We start from the raw sequence: 17,467 nt of genomic DNA, 5'->3' as shown, positions 1-17,467 counted from the left end.
GCAGCCAAAGACTAGCTTCTTTAACCTCACACGTAATTGCTCCCGTTTCATTGCAACATTTCTCACTCCGACTCCGTCTGATATCTCCATTAACACCTTAGCGCGCATACACGCTAGCGTGAAGCAGCGACATGACCGGAGGACTATAATTAGGCCTCTACGCGCTATTAAAAATCTGACGGCCGTCAAGTGGAGGTCAGGGAGACAGCCACCTACAGCGCGCGCATACACACGCAAACCATCCGTCAGCAGAGATTTGGAAAGAAAAGCCACACACTCCTACTCAGCTCCTCTGTGGAAACACGTGTGTCCGAGTGTGTGTTTGAGTGATGAGCATGTTCCACAGTGGCCGTGAACACAATGCAATTACAAAGATATGGACACACGTGCATAGGATTATACACACACGCACTAACCCACCCAGTCAGTCAAACTGTACCAAAAAAAAACCAAACTTATTCTCATCTCATTTTATTTATTTTTTTACTTGAGAGGGGTATCAAACTAGTGTCCTAGGGGGCAATGGAGGTCCGCATGACAGTATTTTACGGCCAACTATTTGACATTAAATTTGACATTAAAGTGTAGTATTAGTTTGATCTGTACGGAGCCCCTTAAGGGACATCGACAGAAATACAATAAATTTAAGCAATATGGTACACACAACAATCTGGTGCGCATGTGATAATTTTTGGTACGCACTAGAAACAATCAGGTAAACATTAGATGCTATATAATGCTAATTTTTAGTTAGTTAGCCAATTGTTGTAAACATTAGCAATTTTTATATAGCATTTGTTGACAACAATTGGCGAACTTGCTCAGCAGCTGTCCGCTAGCTCAAATGTTATATAATGCTAATGTTTACAACAATTGGCTAACTTGCATAGCAAAATCCGCAAGCTTAAATGCTATATAATACTAATGTTTACAACAATTGGCTAACTTGCACATCAAAAGTCTGCTAGCTTAAATGCTATATAATGCAAATGTTTACAAATTGGCCAACTTGCAGAGCAAACGTGTGCTAGATTAAATGCTATGCAATGCTAATGTTAACAACAACTGGCTAACTTGCTTAGCAAAAGTCCGATAGCTTAAATGCTATATAAAGCAAATGTTTACAAATTGTCTAACTTGTTTGCTAGCTTAAATGCTATATAATGCAAATGTTTACAAATTGGCTCACTTGCATTGCAAGAGTCTGCTAGCTTAAATGCTATGTAATGCTAATGTTTACAACAATTGGCTAACTTGCTTAGCGAAAGTCCACAAGCTTAAATGCTATGTAATGCAAATGTTTACAAATTGGCTGACTTGCATAGCAAAAGTTCACTAGCTTAAATGATATATAATACTAATGTTTACAACACTTAGCTAACTTGCATAGCAAAAGTAAACTCGCTTAAATGATAAATAACGCCAATGTTTACAACAATTGGCTAACTTGCTTAGCAAAAGTCCGCTAGCTTAAATGCTATATAATGCTAATGTTTAAAACAATTGGCTAACTTGCATGGCAAAAATCTGCTAGCTTAAATGCTATATAATACTAATGTTTACAACAATTAACTAACTTGCTTAGCGAAAGTCCGCTAGCTTAAATGCTATCTAATGCTAATGTTTACAAAATGGCTAACTTGCATAGCAAATGTCCGCTAGCTTAAATGCTATATAATGCTAATGTTTACAACACTTGTCTAACTTGCATACCAAAAGTCCGCTAATTTAAATGATATATACTGTATAATGCTAGTGTTTACAACAATTGGCTAACTTGCATCGCAAAAGTCCGCTCGCTTAAATGCTATATAATGCTAATGTTTACCAGATAGTTTCTGGTGCGCACCAGATTGCTTAAATCTATTTTCTTTCTGTCGATGTCCCTTTAGGGGCTCCGTAGACCTGTAAGTATTTAACCATAGGCCCAAAGAAATTATTATTATTATTTTTTTTAAAAGAATTATTGAACACTTGGGAAACAAGTGCAGGGGTCCCAAAGAATAAAGTGGGCTGAAAAGACTTTTTTTGTTTACCGTAATTTTCGGACTATAAGCCGCTACTTTTTTCCCCTCATTTTGAATCCTGCGGCTTATTGTCCAGTGCGGCTTATTTGTTGATGTATTTGGGTTAATAGGTAACACTTTGACAGCGGTGTCATTAGACTGTCATAATTATGACATGATTATGACACTATCATGGTCATTAATGAATGGTTAAGACAGATGTCATTAAGTGTCATCTGGCAAATTATGTCACCAACACTCCATTTATGCCCAGCTCGGATCTTTTGCATCTATTCAAAAGTGAGATAATTTGCCAGATGACACAAAATGACATCTGTCATGATGTCATTAATGCTCATGGCAGTGTCATGTCACAATTATGATGGTCTTATGACAGTTTTATGGTGCCACTGTCAAATAGTTTTACCAAATACCAGAGGTTGCAATTTATGAAAAAAACGGAAAAGAGTAACTGAAGAAATATTTAGCACAGAACATGTATTTTGATTGTCATTTATATTTGTAGCGCTACAATGCATGCTAGGAGGCACGATGGACGACAACAGTATTGACAGCAGGTGGCAGCAGAGTTTGACTGTCTTCCCCAAGGGAGCAGTGATGGCCAAATGAAGCAATGAAGCTTTGCAGCCAAATGGTTCAAAGCTTTATGGTGGCTCATTTGGTCCTATGACAGTCTTATGATGCCACTGTCAAATAAAGTGTTACCGGTTAATATATTTTGGTGTAAATATCACATAATAAAGTGAAGACAGCTGCGGCTTATTGTCCAGTGCGGCTTATCTATGAACAAATGCTGTTTTCGTGTTAAATTTGGTGGGAGGCGGCTTATAGTCAGGTGCGCCTTATAGTCCAGAAATTACGGTAATTAAAAAAAAACTAATTTATTGACATGGTCAAAATACATCGGTCACCGTGAACCGTCTCGGTAACAGTAAATCGCCAGGCTCTAGAAGATACCCCAAACAGGTGTAATTTTTCCACAAACGCCACAGTCACTTTGAAATGTGTATCATTTTCAACAACAAAAAAAGCGCAATAACATGTTGTAAACCAGCAAAAAGTTGCATATCCACCATGTTTGAGCAATCAATGATCCCCGAAACAAACCTGAAATTTTTGGCGATCAACAGCCGCCGTTGCTTAATGGCCTAGAGTCGTTTGACCATCAACGGCAATGAAAGGTTGGGCCTTGTGCATTATACAGAAACTCTTTGTGTCTTGTGTGTAGCGAACACAATCAAGTATTAAAATCAACCGCAACATTCTATTTTGGTTTATTAGCTTAAGTCGATGTTATTCAGTGCCCGGCAAGCCGACTTATTACACAGCAATAAAAGATAATAACCTCAGTTTTAAAAATAGCCCGGACGACGCGGCGCTGCTGATGCGGTTTTTGCTTTAAGGTCAAGTTAAAGCGCGGCGTAGGCACAACGTTTCTGTGTGTGCCAGCGAGGTACTCTCTAGTGACTACTTGTAAGTGAACTATGACCTTAAAAGGAAGGGGGAGGAAAGGAAATTCCCTTAACGAAACAGCATCTCATTCATTCTTGCCAATGATCGGGTTTCAGGGCAAGTTGACGGTGATAGACGTCGAAACATTTGAGATGTTCATTCGCTGCCAGCAAATTTCAGTACAAATGGATTGGACCTCTACAGGTGATGGACGCTATTAAAGAGATTTAAAGAATTTTAAAGAGTTAATGAAGGTGTGCCACGATTGGGTGAATAGTTGACAGTTATTTTGAGAGTCAATGAATTGTTTAGAGAGATTGTTTGTTGATCTAAAAATTATCCAGAACTTTTTTTTTCTTTGGATTTACACTATTTTTTAAATTTGATCATTTATTTAAGATTTTTTTTAAAAAGAAACATTGTCATTTATAATCGTGATTATACAGCATTTTTATTCTTTTATATATATATATTTTAAAATAATTTCATTCATTTTATTTAAAAAAACCTAAGGAAAAAATTTTTCAAATTTTGTTTATTTATAATTATTCATTTTATTGTTTTAATATAAAAATGTAAAAAAAAAAAAAAAAAATCTGGATTTTTGTGTTTCAGTTTTATATAAACATTTTTTTCCCTCATTATTGATATACTAAAAACAAATTAAAAAACACTTAACTATTAACATACAAATTTTTATTAATTTTAATTTCATTATTACACATAAAAAACATGAATTATTGAATTTTTAGTACCCAAGAAATTCATTTTTAAATCTTTGTTTTTATATTTTATAATGAAAACACAAATAGAAGAAATAACTTTTAATTTTTCCATCTTTTTTATTACAAAAAATTAATGAATATTTTTTTGTTAATTTTTTAAAAACATTTTTAGTTTTTATTAGTTTATATTAAAAACAAATATAAAAACTTCATTAATTTCCCCCATTTAATATTTTTAAAAAATCATTAATTATTGAATTCTTATGAAAAAATATTCATTTTAATTTTTAAATTTGTAGATTTTAATATTTTAGTTTTTTATTAATTTATTTGAAAAATACATTCACTATTGAATTTTATTTTTTTAATTATTAATTTAAAAATAATTATTTAATTTTATCCTTTAATTTTTATGTTTGAATATTACACAATAACACAAATAGGGAAAACTAAATTTTCGATTCAATCTATTTTTTCATTTACCTAATCAAAAACTAAATAAATCAATCAATATACTTATTGGCTGCCACTGATGAATTCATCATTCGTTCATCCGCCCCTCCCGGCCAAAATGAATTTGACGTCTAGCGCAGTCAATGGCACTGAATAATGAGCATTCAGAGCCAGTCCTACCAGCTTCAATGAGTTCACTTTTATGTACACATTTTATTGAACGATTATGACAAAGAATAATTAAAACTCCGTCATAGAAATAAAACACGTGTCTCATTTTTAATGAACACTTAGGCTTGCACTAAATTTTATGTTGGTCACAAGTGCGGTACTTGGGAGAGCTAAATTGTTGTTTTTTTAAGTGCAAATTGGAATAAAAAGCATATAACAGCAATTCATTGACGGGCACTGCCCTCTAGTGGTGGAAAATAGTAGCCAGACAAAAGGCTCATTAAGGGCACGTTTTTGTCGGAACTGAAACATTCTGTGAACCCCTACTAGCAAGGTCTTCATTCACTAAATTTGGAGTCGCTGCAGTACAAACACGTGCGAGGTTCCTCCAAAGTTCCTCAAGTTCCTGCGGTGAAAAGGCCTTCATGTAAACAAGGAGTGAATGATCGTGCCAGGCCGCAGTCTGGCATGCGCGCATGTGCCTCAACAAAGCGGCCTTTATTCGGAATATTCATTTTGTGCACTTTAAAGGGGATTCCCGTGTTTTTCTTGGACTGTGACGAGGGCAGGGTTGTCCCCACAGCATGAGACGCCGTCATTAGTTTGAGTGTGCTTACATTTACCTGTTACGCCTCCAAAGGTTCCGTATGTCATGTTGCAGGCGGTCCTTTGCAGGTTGTGCTCGTAGACCAGTTTGATCTGGTACTGGTCGCCGTGGCCCACGTTCCCCGTTGTGCCTGGAAACACACGTGTCGACACAATGTCGCTTTGACGGAAAGTGGCCGAGAGGAGGCGGAGGAAGTTACCCAGGACGGAGTAGACGGACAGCTTCCTGGGGTGAAGGACGGCCAGGTGGAGAAGATCCGAACACCTGGTGGAACATCATCATCAGGGCAAATTTTGAATGGAATTATGTGGTTTTGTTTTGACAAAAGTGAGATTTTATGCCATCTTGTAGCAAATTGGTGCTGAGAAACTAAGCAGTAGTGAGTTGAGAAGATCCATTTAGACAAAAGTAGTGTTTGACTGCCATTTTGTTGAAACGTTGGTGCCAATGAACTACGTTCAAATTAGTTAATAAGCTTAATTAGTACAGAAGTAGTGTTTTGCTACCCCATTGTCGCCTCTTGGTGCCAATGAACTATGTTGAAGTGAGTTTAAAAGCTCCATTTGGAATAAAGTAGTGCTTTGTCACCATTTTGTAGTATCATGGTTTCATAGAACTATGCTGAAGTGAGTTGATAAGCTTTATTTGGACAAAAGTACTTGTTTTCCACAATTTTTAATCATCATGGTTCCATAGAACCCTGTTGAAGTGAGTTGAGAAGCTCCATTTATAGAACAATAATGTTTGACTGCATTTTGTAGAATCTTGGTGCCGACAAACTATTTTGAAGTGAATTATGAAGTTCCATTTGGAATAAAATGGTGCTTTGACACCATTTTGTAGCATCATGGTTCCATAGAACTATGTTGAAGTAAGTTGAGAAGCTTCATTTAGTCAAACTTTGTGTTTGGCTGCCATTTTGTAGAATCATGCATCCATAGAACTATGTTGAAGTGCATTCATAAGCTTTATTTGGACAAAAGTACTTGTTTTCCACCATTTTTATTCATCATGGTTCCTTAGAACCATGTTGAAGTGAGTTGAGAAGCTCCATTTATAGAAGAGTAATATTTGACTGCATTTTGTAGAATCTTGGGTGCCGACAAACTATTTTGAAGTGAGTTAAGAAGTTCCATTTGGAATAAAATGGTGCTTTGACCCCATTTTGTAGCATCATAGTTCCATAGAACTATGTTGAAGTAAGTTGAGAAGCTTCATTTAGTCAAACTTTGTGTTTGGCTGCCATTTTGTAGAATCATGCATCCATAGAACTAGTTGAAGTGAGTTGATAAGCTTCATTTGGACAAAAGCAGTTGTTTGCAACCATTTTGTACCATCATGATTCCATAGAACTTTATTGGCGCCGAGAAGCTCCATTTAGAGAAAAGTCATATTTAACTGTATTTTGTAGAATCTTGGCGCCGACAAAGTATGTTGAAGTGAGTTTAGAAGTTCCATTTGAAACAAAGTAGTGCTTTGCTGTAATCTTGTAGCATCTTGGTGCCAAAGAACTACGTCCAAATGAGGTAATAAGCTCGTTTAGGACAAAAGTAGTGTTTTGGCACCTGGTTTTGGTGCCGGCAAACTATGTTGAAATGAGTTTAGAAGCTCTATTCAGACTAATTTTGTCACCATCACCATCTTGTGGCATCTTTGTGCCAAGGACTTGGAGTTGATAAGCTCCATTTCGACAAAAGTAGTGTTTTGCCACCGTTTTGTAGCACCATGGTTCCATAGAACTATGTAAAAGTGAGTTAAGAAGCTTCATTTGAACTAAAGTTGTTATTTTCCACCATTTTATAGCATAATGGTTCCATAGAACTATGTGAAAGTGAGTTTAAAAAGCTCTATTCTGACAAAGGTACTGCATTTTGCAGCATGGTGGTGTCAAGTAATTGTTCAGAAGTGAGTTGAGTTTCTCCATTTGGACAAAAGTAATGTTGTGTTGCCATTTTGTAGCATATTGGTTCCAAAAAACTATGTTGAAATGAGTAGAGCAGCTTCTTTTGGACTAAAGCAGTGATTTGCTAACATTTTGTAGCATCATGGTTCCATAGAACTATGTTGACGCGAGTTTAGAAGCTCCATTAAGAGCATGAAGTAATGTTGTGTTGCCATTTTGTAGCATATTGGTTCAAAAAAAACTATGTTGAAGTGAGTAGAGCAGCTTCTTTTGAACTAAAGCAGTGATTTGCTAACATTTTGTAGCATCATAGTTCCATAGAACTATGTTGACGCGAGTTTAGAAGCTCCATTAAGAGCATAAAATAATGTTGTGTTGCCATTTTGTAGCATAATGGCTCCATAGAACAATTATTGAACCGAGTTTAGACAGAAGTCATGTTTTGCATTATGTTATTTGTAGTTATTTTGTAGTATCATGGTCTCAAGAAACTTTGTTACAGTGAATTGAGAAGTTCCATTTGGACCAAAGTAGTGTCTTGACTCCGTTTGCAGCATCTTGGTTCCAAGAATCCATGTTGAAGTGAGATTAGAAGGTTTATTTAGATATTTTGCCACCACCTTGTAGCATTTATTTTGCGAAACAACTAAACTGAAGTGTGTTGAAAAGTTAAATCTGGACAAAAGCAGCTTTGCCACCAGCTTGTAGCATCTTGGTGTTAACAGAATTAAGTGGAAGTAAATTGAGAAGCTCCATTTAGACAATAGTAGTGCTTTGCTGCCGTTTCGCCACCTCTATAAGCAATATAAAACATTAAGTAGATTAATGACTCAGATTTTTGCCATTGGCAGTTTATTTTCTTTTTGCAATTTGAGTATGACGGATAACGTGTAGCTGATTTTGCAACTCTTCAAGTGACAAGACATTTGTTGATTCAATCCCGGTGGAACAAAACGCAGTCTTTGGAAAGGCGCGACCCGGGCGGAAATGGAAAGCGATCCCACAAGTGTTCTTTTATCCTGGGAAAGCAAAGAAAAAAAATTCTCCGGCGGGTTTGCCCACCAGTATTTCTAGTCGGCTGGCCAGCGGATTCCCAGGAGGAATTCCGAGCTGGCAAACCGCAGCTTAAAGCAAACAGCAATACGACGCTGCGGCAAGGAAGGAAGGAAAGGAAGCCACGCCGCGGAACTTTTTCGGACTTTTTTGCCCACGAGAAAGATTACTTTGTATTCTGACGATGTGGCAGAAAGGAGACTGCGCCACCTGCCTGTCGTGGAGAATGCGCAGTTGGGATAACTGGTACTACGCTTAATTGAAATTAATTTATTAAAAAACAAATTTAAAAATGGATATAGTCACTTGTTTAAAACAAAAAAACAAACAAACACTAATTAAAAATAACATGGAAAAAAGTTTAAAAACGATTAAGAATAAAACAAAAAAGGAAACTTGTGGAGGATCACTTTTTTTTTTTTTTGCATTGTCCTAATCAATTCAATTAGCATTAATTATCCAAGTATTTGAAACAATAATCAATCAGGTTTTTAAAAGAATTAATAGAACAAAATAAACAACTAAATTAGCAGAAACATATATATATATAAATATATATATTGGGCTGTCAAACGATTAAAATTTTTAATCTAGTTAATTACAGCTTAAAAATTAATTAATCGTAATTAATCGCAATTAATCGCAATTCAAACCATCTATAAAATATGCCATATTTTTCTGTAAATTATATATATATATATATATATATATATATATATATATTCTGTAAAATAAATTGTTGGAATGGAAAGATAAGACACAAGATGGATATATACATTCAACATACGGTACATAAGGACTGTGGTGGGCATTTCACTCTACTGTCATTTAAATGTGTCTATGCTGTCCTCACTCCGAAGCGTCTACTTTTTCCAAAGCTAGACAGCTAGTGAACGACGCCTTAATAATCAGACTTCTTCCTTTTTCATCTGATTTATTAATAAAATGGCCTCAAACCATTGTCCTCTTTAGACCGTCGTAAAACTACAAAAAAAAAAGTACACAAGCATTGCATTAGCAACAACGTTAGCTTAGCACGCTATACAGGTTCACTAAACATAAACAAAAAGCATCTCATACAAAAAATATAACATTTCGCTTACTAACATAATATGTACATTCTTTACAACAACCATACTTACGGACAAATCTTGTCCAAGGATCATACAAGCACAACATTACAACGTAGGCGTCAGCCCGAGACGTCTTGCAGCCATATTGAACTGGCATGAAAACAATAAACCATGTCGCAAAGCGACCACAAGAGTTCGCTGTTAGACAGCACAAAAAGCCTTGCTGTAAAACATACCAAAAGGCAGTATACGGTACTGTCTGAGCGGGACATGTGCGTTAATTGCGTCAAATATTTTAACGTGATTAATTTAAAAAAATTATTACCGCGCGTTAACGCGATAATTTTGATAGCCCTAATATATACATATACATATATATATTAGGCCTGAAAAAGAATTAATAGAACAAAATAAATAACTAAATTAGCAGAAACACATATACATATACATATATATATATATATATTAGGGCTGTCAAAATTATCACGTTAACGAGCAGTAATTAATTTTTTTAATTAATCACGTTAAAATATTTGTCGCAATTAACACACAAATGCCCCGCTCAAAGAGATTAAAATGACAGCACAGTTAAATGTGTACCTGGTGTGTTTTGCGGAGTTTTGGCGCCCTCTGCTGGCGCTTGGGTGCGACTAATTTTATAGGCTTCAGCACCCATGAGTATTGTGTAAGTAATTATTGACATCAACAATGGCGGGCTACTAGTTTATTTTTTGATTGAAAATTTTACAAATTTCATTAAACCAAAAACATTAAGAGGGGTTTTAATATAAAATTTCTATAAATTGTACTAACATTTTTCTTTTAAGAACTACAAGTCTTTCTATCCATGGATCGCTTTAACAGGATGTTAATAATGTTAATGCCATCTTGTTGATTTATTGTTATAATAAACAAATACAGTCCTTATGTACCGTATGTTGAATGTATATATCTATCTTGTGTCTTATCTTTCCATTCCAACAATAATTTACAGAAAAATATGGCATATTTGATAGATGGTTTGAATTTCGATTAATTGCGATTAATTAATTTTTAAGCTGTAATTAACTCGACTAAAAATTTTAATCGTTTGATACCCCTAATATATATATATTAGGCCTGTCAACATTAACGCGTTAACGACCATGGTTAATCTGGAAATATTAACGCATTTTTAAAAAATAACGCAATTTACCGCTCACACTAAGTTTGGCCACAACTGCCTCCCGTAGTCCCACACGCTGATGTTTACATTCTCCGCGCGGCAATGCAGGACAAAATGCAGCCACCCACGATGAGTAAGGATGATGACCCAGGACTGCTTCATGGCGAATTCCGTTTTAAAAAGCTGCCTAATGGAAATCTGGATACAACCAAAGTTGTGTGTACATACTGCTATCATGAACTGCCCTTCGATCGAAGCTCAACCAACCTAAAGTACCACCTTCGGGCAAAGCATATCTTCGTTAGTGTTAGCAATGACGCTAAGACTGCGGGAACAAGCCGCAGTCATCAAGCTACATTAGCAGCGTGCGGACTCGACTTGTCAACAAAAAGACAACAGGTAGGTTGATTACTGCTATCGCTACTTGGGTAGCCAGAGACTGTAGAGTGTAGACCCATTATCATAGTCGAAGACGAGGGCCTTGAAAATCAAATGACAACAAAAAACAACAACAACCAATGACAAAGCACTAGACAGGTACAAGGCAGTGCCAGCATCGACTTATGTCCACTACAGTGGTGATCTGCGCACAGTGGTGCCCACAGTAAGCTAGCCCACCTTGCAAAAAAAGTATCTGGTCACACCTGCCACAACCGTTCCTTGCGAGAGACTGTTTTCTTTGACAGGGCACATTGTTAAAAAAAAAAAGTCTGCTCTGTTATCTGAAAATGTCAACAAGCTAGTTGGCCTGAGCAGTTGGTTAAAAAAAATATAGAGTATGACTGGCTAACTTAATCAGTGTTTCTAAACACCTTGACACACAGTTTAGTCTAATGTTTTTCAGTTAAGTGTGTGAAAATTTACAGTTTATTTTTTTATATTTCACACAGCTTTTAGGCCATTTAGTGTAAAACTGCAAATGCTGCATTTATTTGTGTGAAATGTTCAATTTAACAAGCAAGTTGTTTACACATTTTTTTGAAACACTAACTACTGTTACTGTATTTTGCTGGTCTGGTCTTTAAATTGTTCGTTATTTTGGGTAATATGCCAAACGGTACTTGAGCCACATTGTTAGTCTGAGGCACTTTAATCTGTTAAAGCTCTTTGCTGTATAATACAGACAATTTATATTATTTTTTATTTTATACAAGCTAAGTTGTTAAAAAAGAAAAAAAAAACTATTTGGTCAAGTATTAATTCATTCACACATCATACATTTCATCTTAAAACAAATTTTAAGTCAATTATAGTATTTTCTTAAAAATTTTTTCCTGAAGAGCAACTTTATTCATCCCGAGGGAAATGTGATTAATCATGATTAATCACACAGTTGACATATGATTAACTAGATTAAATTTCTTAATCGTTTGATTGCACTAATATATATATATATATATATATATATACACACAGTGGGGAGAACAAGTATTTGATACACTGCCAATGAGAAAACCCATTGGCAGTGTATCAAATACTTGTTCTCCCCACTGTGTATATATATATATATATATATATATATATATTAGGGGTGTCAAAATTATCGTGTTAACGAGCGGTAATTCATTTTTTTAATTAATCCCGTTAAAATATTTGACGCAGTTAACGCACAAATGCCCCGCTCAAACAGAAAGGACAGCAAAAAGCACTGCAAAGTGAAAGGTGCACTTGTTGTGTTTTTCAGAGTTTTGCCTCCCTCTGCTGGCGCTTGGGTGCGACTGATTTTATAGGCTTCAGCATCCATGAGCATTGTGTAAGTAATTATTGACATCAACAATGGCGGGCTACTAGTTTATTTTTTGATTGAAAATTTTACAAATTTTATTAAAACGAAAACATGAAGAGGGGTTTTAATATAAAATGTCTATAACTTGTACTAGATATTATCTTTTATTTTCTATAAATTTTTATAAATATATTTATATATTTATATATTTTATTTATTATTTTTATTTATCTTTTAAGAACTACTAGTCTTTCTATCGATGGATCGCTTTAACAGAATGTTAATAATGGTAATGCCATCTTTTTGATTTATTGTTATATTAAAGAAATACAGTACTTATGTACCGTATGTTGAATGTATATATCCATCTCGGTCTTATCTTTCCATTCCAACAATAATTTGCAGAAAAATATGGCATATTTTATAGATATTTTGAATTGCGATTAATTGCGATTAATTACGATTAATTAATTTTTGAGCTGTAATTAACTCGATTAAAAATTCTAATTGTTTGACACCCCTTATATATATATATATTATTATATATATATATATATATATATTTTTTTTTTTTTTTTAAATACATGTAACATATTTTTTGTTACATAATTTAAATATTTTATCAAAAAATGTCTGTCATTTCACGGAAGAAAAACTAAAAATACATATAATATTTTATTTTAATTACATAACTTAATTTTAATATTTTATAAAATCATTTCATATATTAAATTCAAATACAACTTAAATTTCTAAAGCTTAAATGAACTAAAAGTGTCTAATTTCATCTGATTAACCATTTATTTAATTTGAAATATTAAGAAAAAACGTAATAATTAACTTCATTTTCCAAATTCAATACAACGAAATGGTAAATGCAATGAGAAATTATTTCCTATTAATTATTGACATTTAATTTTATGAAGAAAATACTCAATTTGATAAATGAGATACTGTAGACCAAGATTGAAAACTAAAAAAAAATGAGTTTGAACAGTTCTGAAATATTATGAACAAACAAGTTAAAAACATTCAAAGTTAAAAACAACTAAACTGCAGATGAAAAATGTTCAAACCACATTATGCAGTTTAAGCATTGAAATAAATGATTTCACCCACTAATACAAGTTGCAGTTTGATCAAAATAGTGCCACCTATTACAGCTGATACCATAGTAGATTAAGTCACAATCCCGCTACTACTGCTCAATCTTCCCAGCGTAATCCTTATTTATGAGCTCATGAGATGGAAACCAGGCCAAAGCTAATTTAAGGGAGCTTAAGTTGCTAAATACTGCTGAAGTATCATCAATGAAAGCGCTTACAAACAACTTTCTTTAATGTAAAAACACCCATACATCTTTCAACCAGCTGTACTCACGAGACAAACTTCCCCAGCTCCACCTGGATGATGGCGTTCTGGAGGTGCACCTCCAGAAGCTGCGCTTCGGCCGAGCTTTGTGCTCCTTCGGCGGCTTTGGAGGAGTGCGGGGAGAATATCCGCAGCATGCCCATGTAGCTGCCTACCACCACCTTGTCTACACATTAAGACAAAGACAGTAAAAAAAAAAAAAAAAAAACTCATTCATAGGGTTGTTCCGATCATGTTTTTTGCTCCCGATCCGATCCCGATCGTTTTAGTTTGAGTATCTGCGGATCCCGGTATTTCCCGATCCGATTGCTTTTTTTTGCTCCCGATTCAATTCCAATCATTCCCGATAATTTTTCCCGATCATATATATTTTGGCAATGCATTAAGAAAAAATGAATAAAACTCGGACCAATATATACATTCAACATACAGTACATAAGTACTGTATTTGTTTATTATGACAAATCCTCAAGATGGCATTTACATTATTAACATTCTTTCTGTGAGAGGGATCCACAGATAGAAAGACTTGTAATTCTTAAAGGATAAATGTGACTTTGTATATTGTGACTAAATATTGCCATCTAGTGTATTTGTTGAGCTTTCAGTAAATGATATTGTAGCCATTTATCTTCTGCCCAAATGCATGATGGGAAGTGCAACCATGACTGTGCGTCGTGGTACCAATTGATATATCTTCTCTGCGTTGGGGAATTACATAGGGTGTCAAGAAAAAGTTCAACTACTACCTTTCTTTCCACATTGCTTCCCACGATTATTCTAATCGTTGGGAGAGGAATTGTAAGGCTTTAGCCATATTAAAAAAAAGGCTTCAAAGGCAGCCAAAATTCACTCTACTCATCTTACGCTGCCTTTTAGCTCTATATACTATACGGGTAAAATGGCGCCATTATAGATTGAACGCGACAATGCGTGAGTGGGTCGTGCACCGCATGCGTTAATTGCGTTAAATATTGTAACGTGATAAATGTAAAAAATATTAATTCTCGCCCCTACCTTAAGCTTAAACTAAAGACTCTGGAAGAGTGCAACACATTATGTCTGCAACGTTAAATACAATTAGAAAATGATTTAATTTAAAAAATATAGATGGTAAAAAAAGGCATGTCCGATATTTTTTTGCCGATTCCGATACTTTGAAAATGACGTGATCGGACCCGATCGATCGGCACTTATTCACTTCCTTTTTATATCAGGTCTCTTAAAGGAATATCAAAATTATCACATAACAACAAACTAACTAGCATATCTAGTAAGTAAACAACTGGGACAGCAACTGAAGAAATAATTAATACACAACATGAACTTTGAACCTATATCAAACTTGTAGCGCCGCCATGCATGCTGGGAGGCATGAGGCTGCAAAGCTACAATATATTGGACTACAACATGGATGAAACTACATCGTTCCTCACCTAAAATGGAAGGTTTGTATATCACTTGGATTTTTTAAGAAGCATGGAAAGCTTGGCAAAAGTAGTATTGGCTAAATAAAGCGTCTTGAAGCAATGAAGCCTATTGATTTGCATATGGCTCAAAGCTTCATGGTGGTGAATGAGCTGTATGGCGCCATCAAGTGGTCTTACAGCCAAACGGGTCAACGGAGTTGATAATTCTACGGCTATTTGTCGATGAAAATTATATGTGCTTGTGTTACTATTAGGGCTGTCAAATGATTAACATTTTTAATCGAGTTAATCACAGCTTAAAAATTAATTAATCGTAATCAATCGCAATTAAAAACCATCTCTAAAATATGCCATATTTTTCTCTAAATTATTGTTGGAATGGAAAGATAAGTTTACATACACTTGTGAAGAACATAATGTCATGGCTCTCTTGAGTTTCCAGTTATTACTACAACTCTGATTTTTCTCCGATAGAGTGATTGGAACAGATACTTCTTTGTCACAAAAAACATTCATGAAGTTTGGTTCTTTTATGACTTTATTATGGGTTAACAGAAAAAGTGATCAAATCTGCTGGGTCAAAAATATACATAGAGCAACACATACATTCAGCATGGATCTGAAAAAGCGAATCATTGACTTGAGCAAGTCAGGAAAGTCACTTGGAGCCATTTCAAAGCAGCTGCAGGTCCCAAGAGCAACAGTGCAAACAATTGTTTGTAAGTATAAAGTGCATGGCACTGTTTTGTCACTGCCACGATCAGGAAGAAAACGCAAGCTATCACCTGCTGCTGAAAGAAAATTGGTCAGGAGGGTGAAGATTCAACCGAGAATCACCAAAAAGCAGATCTGCCAAGAATTAGAAGCTGCTGGAACACAGGTGTCAGTGTCCACAGTCAAGCGTGTTTTGCATCTCCATGGACTGAGAGGCTGCCGTGCAAGAAGGAAGCCCTTGCTCCAAAAGCGGCACCTTAAGGCTCGACTGAAGTTTGCTGCTGATCACATGGACAAAGATAAGACCTTCTGAAGGAAAGTTCTGTGGTCAGACGAAACAAAAATCGAGCTGTTTGGCCACAATGCCCAGCAATATGTTTGGAGGACAAAAGGTGAGGCCTTTAACCCCAAGTACACCATGCCTACCGTCAAGCACGGTGGTGGTAATATTATGCCGTGGGGCTGTTTTGCTGCCAATGGAACTGGTGCTTTACAGAGAGTAAATGGGATAATGAAAAAGGAGGATTACTTTCAAATTCTTCAAGATAACCTAACGTCATCAGCCCGAAGATTGGGTCTTGGGCACGCAGTTGGATGTTCCAACAGGACAATGACCCCAAACACACATCAAAAGTGGTAATGGAATGGCTAAATCAGGCTAGAATTAAGGTTTTCGAATGGCCTTCCCAAAGTCCTGACTTAAACTTGTGGACAATGCTGAAGAAACAAGTCCATGTCAGAAAGCCATCAAATTTAACTGAACTGCACCAATTCTAGCAAGAGGAGTGGTCAAAGATTCAACCAGAAGCTTGCCAGAAGCTTGTGGATGGCTACCAAAAGCGCCTAATTGAAGTGAAAATGGCCAAGGGACATGTTACCAAATATTAGTGCTGCTTTATGTATATTTTTGACCCAGCAGATTTGATCACTTTTTTCTGTTCACCCATAATAAAGTCATAAAAGAACCAAACTTCATGAATGTTTTTTGTGACAAAGAAGTATTTGTTCCAATCACTCTATCAGAGAAAAGTCAGAGTTGTAGAAATAACTGGAAACTCAAGAGCCATGACATTATGTTCTTCACAAGTGTATGTAAACTTTTGACCACAACTGTACATTCAACATACTGTACATAAGTACTGTATTTGTTTATTATAACAATAAATCCACAAGATGGCATTAACATTATTAACATTCTTTCTGTGAAAGGGATCCACGAATAGAAAGACTTGTAATTCTTAAAAGATAAATGTAAGTTTGAACATTGTGACTAAATATTGCCATCTAGTGTATTTGTTGAGCTAAATGAAATGTTTGAATAGAGTTTGACCAAAGTCTGAGTATTATTTTGCGTAGTTTGACCAAAGTCTGAGTATTATTTTGCATAGCTATTTTGATTGGGAATGCCTGTTCTCTTTGCATTGAGCGCTTTTCTTTTTGAGAGATGGGAATATTGTTTTTGTTGTGCTTTCAGTAAATGATACTGTAGCGACTTAACTGTTCTGCCCAAATGCATGATGGGAAGTTGGGCAACCATGACTGTCAGTGGTGGCTGCAAATGGTATATCTTCTCTGCTTGTGTTCAATACAGGGTGTT

General features: G+C 35.4%; 1 protein-coding gene across 3 annotated transcripts in view; it reads right to left on the bottom strand.

Moving 5' to 3' along the window:
- The window catches only part of LOC130914459 (protein PTHB1-like), a 233,758-nt gene that overhangs the window by 210,057 nt on the left and 6,234 nt on the right, over positions 1-17,467 (bottom strand). For all 3 annotated transcript variants that reach the window (XM_057833669.1, XM_057833670.1, XM_057833671.1), the window contains exons 3-5: positions 13,736-13,892; positions 5,635-5,699; positions 5,452-5,565 (exon numbers count right to left, since the gene is read on the bottom strand). In XM_057833669.1, coding sequence (XP_057689652.1) covers positions 5,452-5,565; positions 5,635-5,699; positions 13,736-13,892 — 336 coding nt within the window. The remainder of the gene's footprint in view (positions 1-5,451; positions 5,566-5,634; positions 5,700-13,735; positions 13,893-17,467) is intronic.

This window comes from Corythoichthys intestinalis, chromosome 4, assembly GCF_030265065.1.
Source record: "Corythoichthys intestinalis isolate RoL2023-P3 chromosome 4, ASM3026506v1, whole genome shotgun sequence".
Classification (NCBI taxonomy): domain Eukaryota; kingdom Metazoa; phylum Chordata; class Actinopteri; order Syngnathiformes; family Syngnathidae; genus Corythoichthys; species Corythoichthys intestinalis.
Note: the sequence above shows the minus strand (reverse complement) of the source record. Positions and strands in the feature narration are given on the sequence as shown.